Below are 18581 nucleotides of genomic sequence, written 5' to 3' on the forward strand. Positions count from 1 at the left end.
TAGTGTTTAACCTCCTGCTCTTATAGGCCTCCCAGGCTGATGAACTGTCCATCACTCAAGGTGAAAGGCTGGAGGTCATTGAGGATGGAGATGTGGAGGAGTGGGTGAAGGTTAGTCCGGATCTATCTGTCAATTTCAGAGCTCACAAATCTTTAACTTATTAACAGTAACGGGCATCATTCATACTAAGAAGACATGGTAATCTTAAAAGAAATGCATACTGCTCCTGGGTTTGCATATGTTTTCTTTAAAGTGTCACAGTCGTTTAAATTTATTTTGCAGAAATCAATAGTACAGGTGATTTTAAGAAACTTGAGTTAATTAAGTTTATTAGCCGAAAAATGCATTTTTATGATGAAAAAGCAGTTTGAAGCTCTCTCCCCCCTGTCTTCATGGTTCTCTCAAGGAGAGGGGAGGGGTGGAAGGAGATGAGGCACCAATACAGGACAACAAAGAGTTAATTTACAGCTACATCACTGGGCTATCTCCTCTGACAGTCAGCACTGACCTCTTTGACCTCTGAATTCCTCTTAGACAGGGAATGTCTAATGTAAACAAGACGGGATATCCTGATAATGAGCAGTGAATGAGAGAGAGGAGGGGAGGGGGGGACCTGGGGAAAGTCTTTTGGAATGCAGATAATGGCATATTTGCCTAATAAACCCAATTACAAAGTTTCTTAAAATCGCCTGTACTGCTTTTGTAAATGGAGGCCCCCATGGTACGGGGACCTCATGAGTAGGGACCCTACACTATAGGCCTCCGAAATGAATCCAGGGCTTGTGAGATCTAACTAGAGTCGTACATATAATTACATACATATCTATACATTCAATTACATATATATAATAGAAAGCTACGCTGCCAAATGAATTTGGGGCAAGTAACGTCAGGCTATGCTTAAAATCAACCTGGAAAGAGAGGTGTAGTGCAAGATTAAGATGGAGGTGACCCTTTTCTCTACATGCATTTCAAGTTGGTCTGCAAGACGTTAGGTATACACATATACAGGTACACGCTGCCAGGGCTGCAATGCAAATGAAAAAGATTATAGCAATGCAATCTTTTGAATTGCTATATTTGCTGTATAGATAAAATTGCGATTATTGTTTGATCCATCCTGCTTGTACAGTAAGCAGTTCTGCTGAAGGACTTGCAGTTATTGCAGTTTCTATACGTATATATATATATATATATATATATATATATATATATATATATATACACTCGTTTGGGCAGTACTGGTGTCAGCACTTGGCAAATTCAAGTTCATGTTAAGATCCACAGCATTTGCAGAACCACAGGCTCTGTGACCGTGCTGTTGTCTATAAACTGCACTGCTAAGAAAAAGTTTGGCACCCACCTACGACTGCCAGTGGACTGTGCCCACTTTTCGCACTTACATCTAGTAAAATCTGCTGCTGACAGGTTTTCTTGGCTGAACCAATTGGCTAGTGTTATTGATCAATCACTTCTGGCTTATGCAGTAATATGCCTCAGCACACATAGTGGGTATACTGTGTCTGGCAGGGCACTGTGGGTGAATATATATATATATATATATATATATATATATATATATATATATATATATATATATATATATATATATATATATATACACTCACAGACAAAAATAATAGGAAGGAGAGGTCTGCGAATAATCATAGAGTATATTTTCTATGGTGACGGTCATAGGACATACTGAATGGCACACGTTGTTCTGAAAGCACAATTATTAATGTGAGCTCCAGTGAGTAGACGAGTACAAAGAGTCCAGTCTCTGCGCAAATGGAAATCAAATTCATTTATCTCCTAATAGGCTCTCAGGGTAACAGTCTGTACCTTTCTCCATTTTCACTTAAGGCTCGGAACAAAAATGGACAAGTGGGTTACGTCCCAGAAAAGTACATCACTTACATTAACCAGAGGGTTGTGGGATCTCTCAGTGCTGGTCAGATCGAAGGCCTTTCTGGAGCACAGTCCCTCTCTGGAATTCTGGAGCTGGATCGCTCTGATTCCACAGGTAGGTGGAAATGATTTATTATATATGTTACTTTAATTCTTTAATATATGTTTACACAGGCAGATCTATAAAAGTGGACGTGTTTTGCTGTAGCCACAGTTCAGATTTTATGTTTGTTAAATTACATAAATTGCGTGACTTTTAGTCTGAGTTGCGGCAGACATTTTTGTAAAATCGGCAGCAGGATGACTGGTTGTATTGTCACGGTGTGCAGGGACATAGATTGTGATCATATGTTGGATTTCACTTTTAATTGGCGTTCTATTAATTTCATACTGAAAAATTATTGTAATCTGTCAGTTTGGGAGCAGGTAAGTTAAAGTGAATGTACCAGCTGGTACATTGCTTTTCTGGTTTTACCATGAAAAGACCAGTGCTGGCGCGGGGATGCCGGTGCCGCCGTCCTTTTTTTCAACCACGGATGGTTTATTTCCGAGCACCGGCCCGGCCTGAGGAACTGGAGGCAGGCCAGCCCACCCCCAAGTAGGAGGAACCCCCTCCCCTCTTAGAAAATGGAGCCACATCATAAAGGAGGGAGGTTTAATGGCCCGCAAGATTAATTTGAAGTTGTGTAAAGACTTAAGCAAATGATTGCCAATCAACAAGATCAATTGTTCATGCACAGTACCTTGGGCGCCCACATTGCCGGCCAACCATCTAATGTAAGGGTGGGCCCCTGTGGCCCTCCAGTTGTTACAAACAAATCTCAGCAGCCAAAGCTTTAGTTTATATTCCTTATATTCAGGGTTCGCACGTCTAAACGTTTGCCATAGTTTTCCTGTTAGTGGTTTTGTATACTTTTATCTTACATTTGGCATTACTCTCCGCAGTGTCTCTTGCTAGAGCTCTTTACGACTACGAAGGTCAGAGCGAAGAAGAGCTCACGTTTCCTGAAGGAGCCATTATCCAGATTATCCGTAGGGAAGAAGGTGGCGTTGATGATGGATTTTGGAAAGGAGAGTTCAATGGCCGGGTTGGAGTCTTTCCCTCACTTGTAGTTGAAGAATTAACGGGAGATGATCCTGACTCTCAGGAGGTCTGTATGTGGAAGATTTAATGACGTGTGCTATTTACTTTTTCTACAAAGATTAGATGTCTCAATCATATATTATAGGTTTATATGGTACCCGTTACTCTCATTGTGTCATCCAATCATTGTAAACAATGGATATCCCTACCTTAGAATATTATAGCAGATTGCTAGGATATGATGGGTGCGGGTCTGACCCCTGGAGCTAGCTTGGATGACCTTAAGAGTCTTGTTCATTGCACATTGATGCTGTCACCTACTTGCCTGCTGTGCAAGTGAATAGAGCTGTATTACAGATGGCTTGGAGCATCATCGCGCAGGGAACTAAGGTGAAGCAGCCAAATGATTTATGGTGGCCATACGTCTTCAGTAATTGACGGCCAAATGACTGTCCGGCGGTCGGTTATCTCTCTAGTCCAGTGCGCATTCTCCCCATACACATGAATGTTCAGCATGACCATCGTTCCTGTGTTCTCAATGGGGGGGATTTTAAGCCGTAACAACAGAACTTTTGCTGCGGCTTAATCAGGCAATGATTTTCCATCACGTCTGACACCTATCATATGTAAAAGCCCTTTTACACGCACACACACACACATGACATGGAACAGCCGGTGTCAGAGAAGATCATCCCTGCGGTACTGCTGAATTTGGAAGCAGGTGCATGCCTGTGTGCCCGCATCGAGCCGCACTCTCCACTGTGGGAACTGACAGGTTCTCTGCGGCCACTATTCAATGAATAGCGGCCGCAGAAAACTGACATGTCTTTCGGCGCCGCTAGGGATCCCAGCCGGAGCGTATACTATGTGTTTACACTCCGGCCAGGATTCCTTTAGACTGCAGCACTACGTCAGTTCCATCTTAATCATGGCCGTTGTTGCAAATCGTCAACAATGGCCCGATTTCTACGGAACTTACGTAGTGTGAACATAGCCCTAAAGTGTATAGGGACCGCTGACAGATCATGTCGGTGGTGGTTCGGGAGAGCCCTATACACCTTAGATTGTAAAGGAGTATTTCACGTTTAAACACTTATCTCCTACCTACTGCAATCTTGAGAGTGACCAGAGTCTTGTTTTGGGACACATCAGAGTGTAGCACATAATGTCCTACTCATTGTCTATGGAGCTGCTGGAGATAGAAGAATACAGCGCTTGGCTTCTTGCTTTCTTGAAGATATGTGACCAATTGTGGAATTCTGAGGTCCCAATACAGTCCCCCAGAATTCCTGTCACCATAGCCAACTATATATAAATGACCTATAGGTGAAACAGCTAGTGGTATATTATAAAAGATTAGAGTTTGCACCTATGTAACATTATATCTCTTCTGTCTTGCTCCAGTCTGGTCATATTCTGTTGCTTCTGTTACTGCAGGACCTCCCGTCACCGGCACCTCCTCCCTTCTTACGGCCCATCCCTTCTCCGCTGCCCACCCACAGACTCTCAGCCAGCGACGCAGGTATTTATGGCTTATAATGGCTTCTCTCTTAGGGCCGTATTAGTCCCTAACTGGCTCAACTATTTTGCAGCAAGGGCTATATACATATATATTATATTATATATATTATATATATATAATCTTATATTATATATTATTAGCGATGTCTGTGCAGCCTTTGCTGTATCTAGAAAACAAAGCTTTTTACTTACCTATCCATGCTCCTCAGTGTCCTTCTAGCTTTTCCCAGCTGACAGGAGCAGCTGCAGAAGCTTCTACACCCGTCTCTGATGTGACAGCCGCCCAGCCAATCACTGATCCAGACTGGACAACGCCATGGACAGTGATTAGCTGAGCAGCTGTCACTTCAGAGACGGGTGTAGAAGCTTCATCAGCGGCTCCAGTCAGCTGGAAAAAGCCAGGAGGACACCGGGGAGTGTGAACAGGTAAGTATACATGTTTGTTATTTACTTATGTAAACCGCGCCTCTCCTATTACACACAGTGATGATGATTTTTTAAAGCGGTCAACGATCAGTTGACGATCGGCTACTCGCATGAACATTGCCGAATCAGCCTGAGTGAGCAGATAATCACCTCGTGTAATAGGGTCCTTAGTATCTGAAGAGAAGTGTGCCACATTTTATAGGACGGTACAAACTGCAGGTGTACAGAGCCTATTATGCTTTGTGGGACACATAACAGTAGGACATTAGGTCACGGTTAGAGATGAGCGAACCGGGTTCGGGTTCGAGTCGATCCGAACCCGAACGTCCGGCATTTGATTAGCTGGGGCTGCTGAACTTGGATAAAGCTCTAAGGTTGTCTGGGAAACATGGATACAGCCAATGACTATATCCATGTTTTCCACATAGCCTTAGGGCTTTATCCAACTTCAGCAGCCACCGCTAATCAAATGCCGAAAGTTCGGGTTCGGATCGACTCGAGCATGCTCCAGGTTCGCTCATCTCTAGTCACGGTGCAGAAGCAATAGTTCCAATCCAAGCAATAGGTTGGGTCACAGTGAGAAACATTTCACCTAGAATTGTTATCCTCGCCTTTGGCGGACAGGGATATGGCTATTCCTTGCAGACACTTGTAACTGAGATAAGCTGAGAGACTCTGGTTTAGATGGAAGATTTTCCTGGCGGATAGATGGAGAGTTTGCAGCCTGTATATAGTGTATTTCTGGCAGAGTTGCAGTACACAATGGGATTTAATCTGTTTATTTTCCAGACTCCAGGCAGAATGGCTCAGGCAGCGCTCACAGCTCTCCAGACTTTGCCGCAACGCGCCTGAGACCGGTAAGTGTCATGAGAAACCGATACACACACAATATTCCTCCCCTCCTCCTTCTATTATAGCAGCGGTCACTATTTGCTACTGTGACCATTAGGAGTACTTGAATCTGAAGATATCATACAATTCCTTTATTTCAGTGAGCTAGAATTTTAATTTGCAACATTAGGTTACAGGTAGAATCACAGTCTGCTCATCTCCTCCTGCTCTGTAACATGCTGCCTGCTAATTGTACTGCATTTTTAATGTGACAGATTCCTGTTCAGGGCCTATGATATTAATGAAGTTATCCTCATCAAATTAGTAGGTGTCCCTGTTACCACCACAGCTGATTTATGAGGCTGCACTACTCCAATCAGATCCACATACCCAGCACAGCGCCATAAACTTAGTAGTGGTTGTCTTTGGTACTGCAGCTCAGGCTATTCTGTGTGAGTATAGTACCAGGAAATGGTCCTAGACTTTGAAAAACTATTTTATTCAAGGGGGAACAAACTCTGGAAGAATCCAATCCAATACTCTCACCTATTTTTTCCCCTGTAGATTTAAGAAATTGCGGTATTAAAACTGAGTAAACTCAGTAAAGTTTTGAAGTAAAATAATAGTAATAACAGAAGGTGCAGGGAAAGCGAGCTATTCCCAGTGTTCCCAATGAGTGGACTGTGTTTAGTGGGATTTCTCACCTTAGTCCTTTATGGATGTCCTCAGCATATGTCATATGTACCTGGCTGGATAGATGGTCCTACCCTCCAAAATGTCCTAACCTCTTTGTCACTGCAGATGCGGGCAGCACCTCCACCTCCGACAAAAGGAACCGAGAGTACGTCGTCTGATCACTGATCTTCTGCATGTTTTATTAACCCCTGCTGGACAGTCACACAGTTCTTATTCACAAGATGCTGCAGTTATGCCGTCATATTGAACTATTTACAGTTTTCCGGAAGGAACTTTCTCATGTACCAAAGAGACCGCCATTTACCTATAGCAGACAGTATTCCACGAGACGTGGCCCTACCTGATATTTAATGGATTGCTGTAAAGAACTTTTTTTATTATGCAATCTTTGCACTTTTACTATATTGTAAGGGATTGTATTACAGATATTAATATAAAATATATTGTCTTTTAAGGGCTTTGTGAAAAGACAGAAATATAGCAAAATAAAGCTGCTTCCTGGGACAGCAATAATTCTTGATGCTGGTTTTCTATTGCTTGTGTTTATTGGTATGAGCTGACTGTCATCCATTTCTTCATGGAAAATGGAGAAATTTTTATAATACAGGAAGATGTCACAGCCTGTCTTATAATCTTGAGCTGTATTCACAAGCCTACAGGCTTCATAGCTGAAATCTCCCAAACATCCGTGGGGGCTCAGTGTCTATATAGAGCTTGTTTTGGTCATTTGCATTCAGGTAAGTGTTTTTTTGACACAGTGAACTACATATTATCTGATGTTGGACAAACTAACTTCCACGGTATTATAAACTGCAATGTAACTATTATAGTTTTGTCTTTTAACAAGCAGAGATCGGCAGAACTGTAAATGTAGCTCTAAGCCTGGAATGGGGAACCTGGGACCCTCCAGCTGGTGTAAAACTACAATTCCCATTATTCCTAGACAAATATGAAGGGAATTGTGAGTCTGCAACAGCTGAAGGTTACCCATCCCTGGTCTAGGCTATAATACCAGTCTTAGTTAAAGGGTTAATCTAGGCTTCTAGAAACAGCACCTCTCCTTTCTTTAGTTTGGGTGGGGTTCTTCAGCTCGGTTCCAATGAACAGAGCTAAAGTGAAATATCACACACTGCCTGAGGACAGGGGTATTGCTGTTTTTGGAAGAAAGCAACTAATCCTGAATAACGCCTTTAAGGGTGCCTTCACATGTACTGGTTCCGCAGCGGATTTCATGCTGCAAGTTTGCAGCAAAATTCACTGCGGATCCTGGTATAATGAAGGCCTATGGGGTCCGATACCTGCAGCGGAAAATCGATTCCGCTGCAAATATGCGACTCGGCCCCTTTAACCAACGGCCGTCCGCAGCCTGGTTTACCTGCTTGGCGCTGCGGCTGTGTCAAGCTGCCGGCTCCCCTCGCTCCTCATCAGCCAATCAGTGCTGCCGTGCATGTGTGAAGGCACCCTAAAGGGGTATTCCTGTCTGGAACATTTATGGTGTATTCACAGGAGGGGACAATTATGGCATATACTGTGGGTATGCCATAAGAACCTACAGTAGATGGGAATACCCCTTTAAGTAATGCAATGTATAGATACTTAAAGTTAAAGCAATGGGAACAGAAAATGATGGAGTATCAAATGGATAGATTCAACTTTTCATGTAGATTACTTTTATATATAAATCGTAAATCGTATATGACTGTTGTTATACCGATGTTATACCGCTACTTAGACTAGGGTCACACTGCATTTCGCCATCCATTTCATTGTATCGGTTTTAGAACTTTTATATTTAACGTACAAAAAAATGTGGTCAACCACATCTTTGTGTATGCTAATTTTTTTTTTAAAAGGATTAATTTTTATCAAATTTTTTTTTTTTTAAATGTAAGTCAGTGGAAAACTAATGCTAAAGGATGGCATACAACTGCATCAGTTTTCCTCCTTTAAACAGATACCTTAAGTGTGGCCCTATGGAGTTCAGGAAGTATGTATGTGAGTATTTGTTTGTTAGTAATAATATGCATACTTCATGGTGTTAGAACCTTATGCGTCTGTAAGCTGTGCTGGGAATACATAGTAAGTCTAGGTTCACATCTGCGTTTGTCTCATTTATGAATAGATCCCTCCATATTAAATGAACAGATATGAGCAAACTGATTGAAAAATAATAATTTTTATTTCGTAGTTTGTTTGCATTTTGGCTTTAAAAAAATGATCTTCAGTCTGTTTGTATATCAGTTTCCTGGTTTCCCTCCTCTTCTGCACATGCTCAGTGAAAGAAACTGATGATAACTGATGACGGTACGATATATCGTACGGAAAAATCATTTTGCGATCGTTTTAAGATCGCCCGCAGCCCGACCCCTGCTCATCCGTAGCCCGGCCTACATTCCTACAGCCCCCTCGCCGGCTCGATCGCCACTTCGCCGCTCCGATAGCCCCCGCCGCCCCGGCAACTTGCATACCTTACCTGCTCGGCGTAGCGGGTGTTCGAAATTCCCGCCTCCCCTCTTCAGTGCATTGATTGGCTGAAGAGGGGAGCCGAGAATTTCAAACAGCTCCTCTTCAGCCAATCAGCGCTCCTCTTCAGCACTGATTGGCTGAAGAGGAGCTGTTTGAAATTCCCGGCTCCCCTCTTCAGCCAATCAATGCACTAAGGAGGGGAGCTGGGAATTTCGAACACCCGCTACGCCGAGCAGGTAAGGTATGCACGTGGCCGGGGCGGCGGGGGTGCTGATCGGCCCGCGGGGGTGGTTATCGAGCCAGCGCAGGGGGCTGTAGGATGCGTGGCCGGGCTGCGGATGAGCGGGGGGCCAGGCTGCGGGCGGCCGGACTTTCGCGATGACCGTTTACACAGAACGATCTGTGAATTTTTTGCTACCAATCAACGACGATTTGAGAACATGTTGAAAGATCAAATTGAACGATTTCTTGTTCGTCGTTTGATCGTTCGCTGCGTTTACACGTACGATTATCATTTGAATTCGACCGTTATCATGTGAATTCGCACGATAATCATTCCGTGTAAACGCAGCATTACTCCACCTTGTAAACCACTGTAATGGTGCGTTTACACAGGCAGATTTATCTGACAGATTTTGGAAGCCAAAACTAGGAATGGATTTGAAAAGGAGAAATCTCAGTCTTTTCTCTATGACCTGTTCCCTGTTTATGGTCTGTGCCTGGCTTTGGCTTAAAAAATCTGTCAGATAAATCTGCCTGTGTAAACGCACCATAAGAGGTTGTTATTATATAGTGTCACCATACTTTTAAAATTTAAAGGGATAGGACTGGAAACTGTTGCCATGAAGTGGAACCAAAGTTGTCTTTGGGGAATATCCTGCAATCCTCTGATAGTTGTCATGTCCTGTGAATTTTAGATTTTTTTAAAGCAGGCATAGGAACCTGCGGCCCTTCAGCTGTTGCAAAACTACAATTCCAGGTTTCCCTGGAATTTTCCTCAGTCATGCAGTTTCATGACCAGAACACAAGATGTCATAGTACTAATATTCCCTATTCTCTGTAGAGCTCTTTAGGCTTGTCAGCAGTTTTGAGAGGTTACTGTGCTGTTTGTTACCTGTAAATGTTTTATTGCTTTGTTGCACAAAAAAACATAATTTTGCATACAAATATTTATTTCTTAATAAAGTTCTGGTTTCAAATGACAGATGCTTTTTGTGTTTTATTATATCTGACATAACATAGTAACAGAGCTGCTTCATGCCAACTGTGAGAAGCATTTTAGAGAATGTACCACTAGTACACCACTCTGTGTTTTTTTTTTACATGAGCAGATCGGCACAGTCCTTTTTTTTTTTTAACCACCGCCTGGTTCCCGCGCCCGGCATCGGTCTATGCCCAAGCACCGGCTCGGCATGAAGCCCTGAGGGCGGTCCCAACGGCCCCCAGTGTGACGATGTCCCCTCCCCTCTGTGATGCGGCTCTATTGATTGTAATGGAGCCGTGTCACAGAGGGAAGGGCATTCATGTAAAAAACACAAAGCCATGTACCTAGTGGTACATTCACTTTAAAATCATGCTTCTTTGGTCACCCCTTATCATCAACACCACATTAAAATGGGCAGGGCCGTTTATAGGACCAGGTGGGCCGGGCAACCGCACGGGGCACTGACAGCTAGGGGGCGCCCGACCCCCCCGGACTCATCACAAACTGCGCCTCCGGCACCGCATTAACCGCCCCCTTCCCAATCTCCTCCCTCCCTGAGGCCCCTGGACTTCTGATGTGTGCACCAGCTGGCACAACGTACCGCACGCTGGGGACACTGTTCCCAAGTTACGTCACCAGGCACAGAGGTCACGCTCCTGCGGCGCCTCTTTCCTGCTTCTGCCTCTTGTCACCCTGGCAGTTCAAGCTTAGATGGCGGGTAAGTATTGTAACAGGGGGAATTGGGGAGATGGCGGACGAGTATTGTAACCAGGGGAATGGGGGAGATGGCGGCCGAGTATTGTAACCAGGGGGATGGTGGCCACCGTGTAGTGTGTATGTGTGTGTGTGGGGGGGGGGGGAATCGCGGCCAGGGCGTGCATTGTTAGTGTGTGTGTCTGTTGAGATGACGACCAGGTGGGGTATTATGTGTAGGGGGAGTCAGGTACTTTCCCAGCATCCTGTATGTCAGTGTAGTGGAGGTCACCCATCTTTCCAAGCATCCTGTATGTCAGTGTAATGGAGGTCACCCAGCATCCTGTATGTCAGTGTAATGGAGGTCACTTTACTACAGTTTGGGAGCCTATGGGTGGAAAAGGGAAGGAAGATGCTGGAGACCATCACATGTCTGCAGTGTTCTTTTGCATATTTGACTTCCCAGGGGGCAATGTTCTAAAATACACTGACGTCGAGATACGTGATGGTGTCTCTGCGGTGTTTTGGTTGATCTCCCTGAGGTCAACCAGAGTCCTTTTGCATGCAGTTACTAGTCATTGCTCCCACTAGCCAGATTCCTACTCCACACTGATGAGGGGCAAATACCCTGAAACAGCTGTCTGTGGATGGATACCTTTCTTGGGTGGTTTCCTTGATTAGAGACATTCCTTGGCTTGGTTGTTCCTTCCCGGAGGAAGGTCTGGCTAGTTCACTGACGTCGAGACACTTGATGGTGTCTCTGCCGTGTTCTTTTGCATATTAAACTTCCCAGGGGGCAATGTTCTAGAATACACTGACATTGAGACACGTGATGGTGTCTCTGCGGTGTTCTGGTTGATCTCCCTGAGGTCAACCAACATCCGTTTGCAGTACTGTATTCTCAAACATACATTACTATACAAAGATCCGCAGTCACATCAGTCCCTCTCACCTATGGGGTTTATAATCTGTTTTCCTCTCTCTTACTCGCACTTAAAAAATATAGCTTAGTCCTTGTTCACGTCTCCATCAAGATTTCCATTGTTCTGCACAATCATAAGAACAGGACGACAATGGGACGGGTGCCGGATCTGCTACATGCCAGACAGCAGTGACGCCAGATGGATCCAACTGGTTATAATGGGGTCCATCAGCTTGGTGCCCGGTGTTATACTACACAATATAATACGGCATATGCCAGCATTCCTGTTATGTCTGGGATTCTTGCTGGAATCTGCAATGGAGACTTCTACCAGAACTTCTAACGCAGATGTGAACAAAGTCCGATACATTTTATTCAACAATAGAAAATTAGTGCGATTTCTTACTTTCCCTATGGGCAGCTACAAGCATCTAGAATTGTATTGTTTCATCTATGCAGGCGATAATTCTGTGTCAGAGCAATGGGGGCTGCTAATACTTTAACCCCTTCCTGCCATTCAGTATAGTGTTACCTAATGGGATGGATACAAAGTGTGACTCAATGGTTCACATGGTTCCTTTGTGGTTGAGTGATAAGGCAGAACAATGGAAATGCTAAATGCAAATGTATATAGTAATTGTATGGCTGGCTGTGTTCCTATACATCATTTATTTGATTATGTATATACATGTGTTTAAGGCATATGCTACAGTATTTTGTGGTTTCTTTAGTGTAACATACATGATATTTATTGCATGCATAGTTTATTCCAACATACAGATACAAGGCATATATATCACATGGACTGAGTCTAATGAGGATTATCTGTAAATAATTAGGATTTACACAGATTCAAGAATCAACCCATTTCGTCAGCTGGTTCTTCCTGTAACCTGACTTCTGCCTTAGGATATTGTATTAGACAGTACCAGAAAACAAGCCGGGCCAGAAGCAGAGGTCCTTACTTGGTTCTGACACTGGCCTCTGGTTCTGGCCCTTGACTTGTTTCAGTTTTTTCCTCTAAATTCAGATTTTTATGTTTGTTGACATTCATTTGCTTGTAACCCAGTCCATGGGGATCAACTAAAGTTGGCCATACATCTTCCATAACTGTAAGGCAAACGACCGTTTGGCCAACAGTTCCGTCCAGTCCTCCCCATATACATAAACGTTCAGCATAGCCCGTTCCTGTGTTCTCTATAGGAAGAAGAGAGGTAAAGCCACAGCCAGACAGCTCTGGTGGCAGCCTAGCTTTCTGAAAACAAAGGGGTCGGGCAGCAATTTTCCATGGTGCCCGACCCCTATGTCTACCAACATCACCTGTCGGTGGCCATACAATTTAAACTTATGTGAGTAAAGTAAGCCAAGTAAGGAGCCGTCAGTCAAGGCAGATCATCCACATAGGTAGTGACAGTGATTATACCAATGAAAACTGCAACTTGTGCTGCAAAAACAATCTCTGATAAAGCTCAATGGAAAAACATATATAGTTCTTGGAATGTAACAAGTTGCATAGAATATAAAGAATGTACAAATTTGTTATCGCTGTGATCAGACCGATCCCCAGGATAAAGTATATGGCAAACAAACAAATTTCACCATAGGTTTTGCTTTTACTGTTTGGTTTTTCCCACTATCCCCAAGAAATTGATAAAAGTTATACAATACATGTACTCAAAATGGTGCCATATTAAAAACAAAACAAATAAAACAACGAACATGTCAGTTCTTTGCGGCACCGCACATAGTATACACATAGTATACACTCCGGCCGGGATCCCATAGAAGGCAAGGCAACGTATGTTTTCTTACTAAGTATGGCCGTTGTTGCCGATAGCAACAACGGCCGTACTTTTACGAAAACATACGTTGTGTGAACATAGCCTTAAGAGGTTAAAATGCTGGTTTTAGCTGTTTTAATAATCTTTGTTAAAATATAGACATTCACTTTAATATTTTCTCTCTGAATCCGCTGGGGACAATGCTATCTGTTTCATCTATCACAAGTCACCAGTAATAGGAAACAATCCGTCCTTTTCCAGCTGCAGTGCGTCTCTCTATCCCCTCGTGCGTGCTGGATCGCGTGTTTTCACATTCTTACAAAAAGTCACATTTCATAAGGACAGCGGTTGTCAATGGCGTGCCTGACAGACAGGGAAAGTCAACACTTGTGGAAGGCAGAGAGTCCCTTCCCTGGAAAAATGTGCCCCTGTTATGAACTCGACCTCCTGATGCTTAGGCCCCAGTATGGTTGACATCTGTTTCTTATTGAATTAGACATTCATAAGCAACCCCCTACCAAAGAAAATGTAGGCCATGCTAAAACAAATAGTCTCTACATAACAGGCACCCTGTGGTCACTATGAGATCAGCAGATTTGTATAGGACAAGAACCGGAATTCTTTTAGTATGGTCAGGACAACCAGTCAGGGTATCACTACTTGGTGGGTACAGTCCTAGGTACCAAGTATTGGGGCACATGGATCAGTAGTGTACGCGAGACATTATAGAGGTCATACTACACAGATATGCTAAACTATCCCAGTGCTCGGAGCAGAACACAATTTGTTGTTCAGGTCGAAATAGAGGTGCAGTCCAGCAGGAGTGCCAGGGAGCACAATAATCCAAATTTACACATTCCAGTGGATCCAATAAAACGCTCCCCGTAAGCTACTGCTACATACGACATTAAAAAGATGAAACCACCAACATCCAACACGTTACAGGTCTTAGTTATATCCAAGGGCCAGTAAGGCCCAAAGCATATTGGAAACTGGTTGGGAGAATTCACTTACCTGTCAAGAATTTTTTTTTTTTTTTTCTCCTAATCAACAGGGGTTGTGATTGCATGCACACAATTTTTCACAATTTTTTTTAACCCCTTAACGATCACTTTTTGACAGCAGGAGGTACAGGTCCTCAGTCTGCAGCAACATCTTTTGGCGTCTCTGCAGTAGAGGGGGCTTGCGCCCTAGAGGGAGAACAGCAGCCAGCTGACACTGTGCCATCGGCCAGGGGGACCAGCACTCTAGGCCCCTCCTCATTGACAAGCCTCAGCAAAGCAACAGCAGCGTTTTGTAAAATGCCATCAGAAAGGTCTTCACTTCATCTAAAGAAAGGTATAAGTAGTGTAGGGGGGCCTGACAGTGGGTATAGAGTCGCTTTAAAGGTATTATCCAGCGCTACAAAAACATGGCCACTTTTCCACCTCAGTTGTCTTGGGTGGGGTTTCAAACTCAGTTCCATTGAAGTAAATGGAGCTTAATTGCAAACAACACCTGAACTGGAGACAAGAGGGGGGGAAAGTGGCCATGTTTTTGTAGCGCTGGATAACCTCTTTAGGGTATATTCACACGAACGGGCTCGCAGCGAGATTCTCGCTGCGAGCCCGGCAGGTCCTGGCAGTTCCCATACACTACATACTTGCTGCGGTCTAAACGAACGCAGCGAGTATGTAATTCTGCCGCCCTTAACCCCTTCTGCTCCCCCGCTGTAAGCATACTTTACCTGTCCTTGCTGCACGGGGTCCCGGCGTCCTGCACTCCCGTCCGGCCAATCAGTGGCTGCGGCTGGGCAACACACTAATTGGCCGGACGGGAGAGCAGGACGCCGGGACCCCGTGCAGCAAGGACAGGTAAAGTATGCTTACAGCGGGGGAGCCGGGCAGGAGCAGAAGGGGTTAAGGGCGGCAGAATTACATACTCGCTGCGGTCGTTTAGACCGCAGCAAGTATGTAGTGTGTGGGAACTGCCAGGACCTGCCGGGCTCGCAGCGAGAACCTCGCTGCGAGCCCGTTCGTGTGAATATACCCTTAAGATTTTGGTGAAGGGCTCTTTGGAGGTCAGGTGAAGCAGCCCTATGACTTCTAAAATATCTGACACCTGTAGCAGGTTCCTCTGATAAATAAATGAATACAACAAGACATTCGGCTTCAGGTCTTTAATCAATGCATAATCAATAACCTGACATTCCCATGCATTTCACTCACCCGATGTGCATTGCTGAATAAAATGCTACACACTTGCTGGGATTTGCCAATTTCATCATCTTACTATTGCATAAAAATTTTCCATAGCAAAAAATATTTACACACAACGGAGGAAGAACCTTATAACAAGTGTTTAACATCCTAGTCGACAATATTTGGCTCAGGCCATAAGTACAAAAAGCTGAAATTGGCATAAAGCAGGCACAGGACGTTATACCAGGCACAGAACAGCATACAGAGTGTAGCTGGGAAAACACATTAGCCTCACAACGCCTCACAAGTGTGATATATAAAATAACGTAACATTAATAAGTGAAACTTTATTAAATGTGATCGTCCAACACACAATTTTTTTTTTTTTCAGTCCGAAGAGTCAAAAGTCTGTGCTGATCAAGTACCCAATATGTCTTTATGGTAGTGAGTGCCATCTGTTCCTGATAAAGAGGTCCAAATGCCACGTGAAAGCATGGGCAGATTAAATGTACCTGTCCATCCATCCTGACCCCCGGTGCACAGACGCGAGCGCTTTAGGGTCCCGTAATCAGTGCTTCTCCATATAGTAAATAGGCTTCCATGTAGGTCCTGCTCTTCCTATAGTAGATGAACCCTGTGTTGGTCATCCTATAGTACATGACCCCCTGTGTAGTCCACCTATAGTAAATGACCCCCTGTTTAGTCCCCCTTTAGTAGACGGCCCCCTGTGCAGTCTCCCTTTAGAAGATGGTCCCATATGTAGTCACCCTTTATTAGATGGCCTCAATGTAATCCCCCCCTTAGAAGATGTCCTCTCCTATGTAGCTTCCCTTTGGTAGATGGCTCCCTCCTGTGTAATCTCCCCTTTCCCTCCTGTGTAGGTAACCCTTTGGTAGAGGGCCCCCTCCTGTGTAGGTAACCCTTTGGTAGATGGCCCCCTCCTGTGTAGTTCCCCCTTTGGTAGATGGTTCCCTTTTGGTAGATGTCCCCCTCCTGTGTAATTCCCCCTTTGGTAGATGTACCCCTCTTGTGTAGTCCACCTTTGTAGATGGTCCCCTCCTGTGTAGTTCCCTCTTTAGTACATGGCCCCCATAGCATACAGTACACAAAAATGGAGTAACTATGTCAAAACTTGGCAGTGTGAACCTACCCTTACTGTAAAAGGGGGCAAGTCCTAGTCACACACCAAATTGACATTTACTACAGAGCTTAAGTATATTGTGACTGAAATCTACACTCAGCTCATGTTAGCGTGGCATGCTGCGGTTGTCTGGTTAGAAGACACTACAGGTTGTGTGTTGTATTACAATTCAGCTCAGTTCACTTCAATGGAGCGGAACTGCAAAACCCACACCCAAACTGAGGATGAGAGTGGTGCTGCTTCTAGAAGAAAGCCGCCATGTTTTTCTACACCGGGATAACCCCTTTAATTTTATGCTTGTGTGGGAGATAAGGAGCTTTATAGAGGGAACAGCTCAGACTGTCTCATACCAAGATATATTAAGAACTTCAGCACAGAATGTTGAATCTAAAAACTGCAGGGTGTACAGGTGGACACTGACTGGCTCCACTTATATTATGGGGATTCCGCTCCTTGGTCACAGCAGGGCTGCAATATTGTTTCGATTATTTTCAATGCGCCCCTGCAGGTTCTTACAGCAGACGTTCACATTAGATGGACTATTTTCACACTGTGTCCATCCAAGGATATTTTGGGGACTATGTAACATATACCTTTGATACACATCTATAACCGAGGCCATGCATCCTTCATACATAGGCTTACTTTATAAAAGTATGCTTGTCTGGGACACACAGCACTGTAGACTATTCCATACTAATGTATAGCCCCTGATCAGATGCCAAAGTGATCCCATTGGATACATTTACTGCACACACTACGACCTTTCCTGGCCCATACAGTAAATGAGAAACAGATCACTGATCTCAGGGAGACCAGCCAAACGATAACACTAGTGAAAGTTCTCAATGCAGTGAAATCCTAGGTGCATTGCTCCCTGGGAAACATGAATATGCAAAAGAAGAGCCTGTGGAACCTCATTAAAGAGTCTTGAAACACAGGACTAGCCAGATATCCCTCCGGGAAGGACCCAGCCAAGGGGTGGCTTCAGTAAGAAAACCACCATATTCCTAGGTGGTACCTAGGATTTCACTGCATTGAGCGCTTTCACTAGCAGCTGACAGTGTTATCGTTTGGCTGGTCTCCCTGAGATCGGCGATCTGTTTCTCTTATGGCTCTACTAGGCATTGCTCCCACCTAACCAGAATCCTGCTCCACACTGATGAGGGGCAACACCCCGAAACAGCTTTATGTGGATGGATACCTGGCCTTAGTTTTCCATTGACTTATAGGGCCACTTAATATGGTGGTTTCCTTACAGGAGCCACCCCTTGGCTGGGTCCTTCCCGGAGGGATATCTGGCTAGTCCTGTGTTTCAAGAATCGGGCTCTTCTTTTGCATACAGTAAATAGGCACTGCTCACAGTGTAAAAATAGCCTTGGCAAATAAAGGCAGAACTGTGGGTGTACATTACCTAAAATTGACCAGATGAGGCCTATGGCACCTAAGTATTATATGCACAAGCAAATGAAGAGGCAATTTGTGCTGAATCTGACAATATCAGAGGTAGGGCAAAAAGGGATTGGATTGGTCTTCAGTTGTGTGATATATATCATATGGCAGTGCATATAGCAGGAGGGCAGCATATAACATACATAGCACAGTTATCTAGCACAACCAGTAGGGGTGTATGAAAACTGATGATCATATCCTAGTTCAGTCCTAGATAAAAATACGTCAAGAAGCTAATTCAACCAAACCTGGTCCTCAGCCAGCTTGGATAGC

The 18581-nt window shown here is 44.2% G+C and overlaps 1 protein-coding gene across 3 annotated transcripts in view; it reads left to right on the forward strand.

Moving 5' to 3' along the window:
* The window catches only part of FCHSD1 (FCH and double SH3 domains 1), a 71637-nt gene extending 64650 nt beyond the window's left edge, over positions 1–6987 (forward strand). For all 3 annotated transcript variants that reach the window (XM_069969198.1, XM_069969199.1, XM_069969200.1), the window contains exons 15-20: positions 27–110; positions 1867–2026; positions 2857–3062; positions 4433–4517; positions 5732–5799; positions 6575–6987. In XM_069969198.1, the coding sequence (XP_069825299.1) occupies positions 27–110; positions 1867–2026; positions 2857–3062; positions 4433–4517; positions 5732–5799; positions 6575–6634 (663 nt within the window). In that variant the 3' untranslated portion in view covers positions 6635–6987. The remainder of the gene's footprint in view (positions 1–26; positions 111–1866; positions 2027–2856; positions 3063–4432; positions 4518–5731; positions 5800–6574) is intronic.
* The last annotated feature ends 11594 nt before the right edge of the window (positions 6988–18581 follow it).

Source organism: Dendropsophus ebraccatus, chromosome 1 (genome assembly GCF_027789765.1).
Source record: "Dendropsophus ebraccatus isolate aDenEbr1 chromosome 1, aDenEbr1.pat, whole genome shotgun sequence".
In the NCBI taxonomy this organism is placed as follows: Eukaryota; Metazoa; Chordata; class Amphibia; order Anura; family Hylidae; genus Dendropsophus; species Dendropsophus ebraccatus.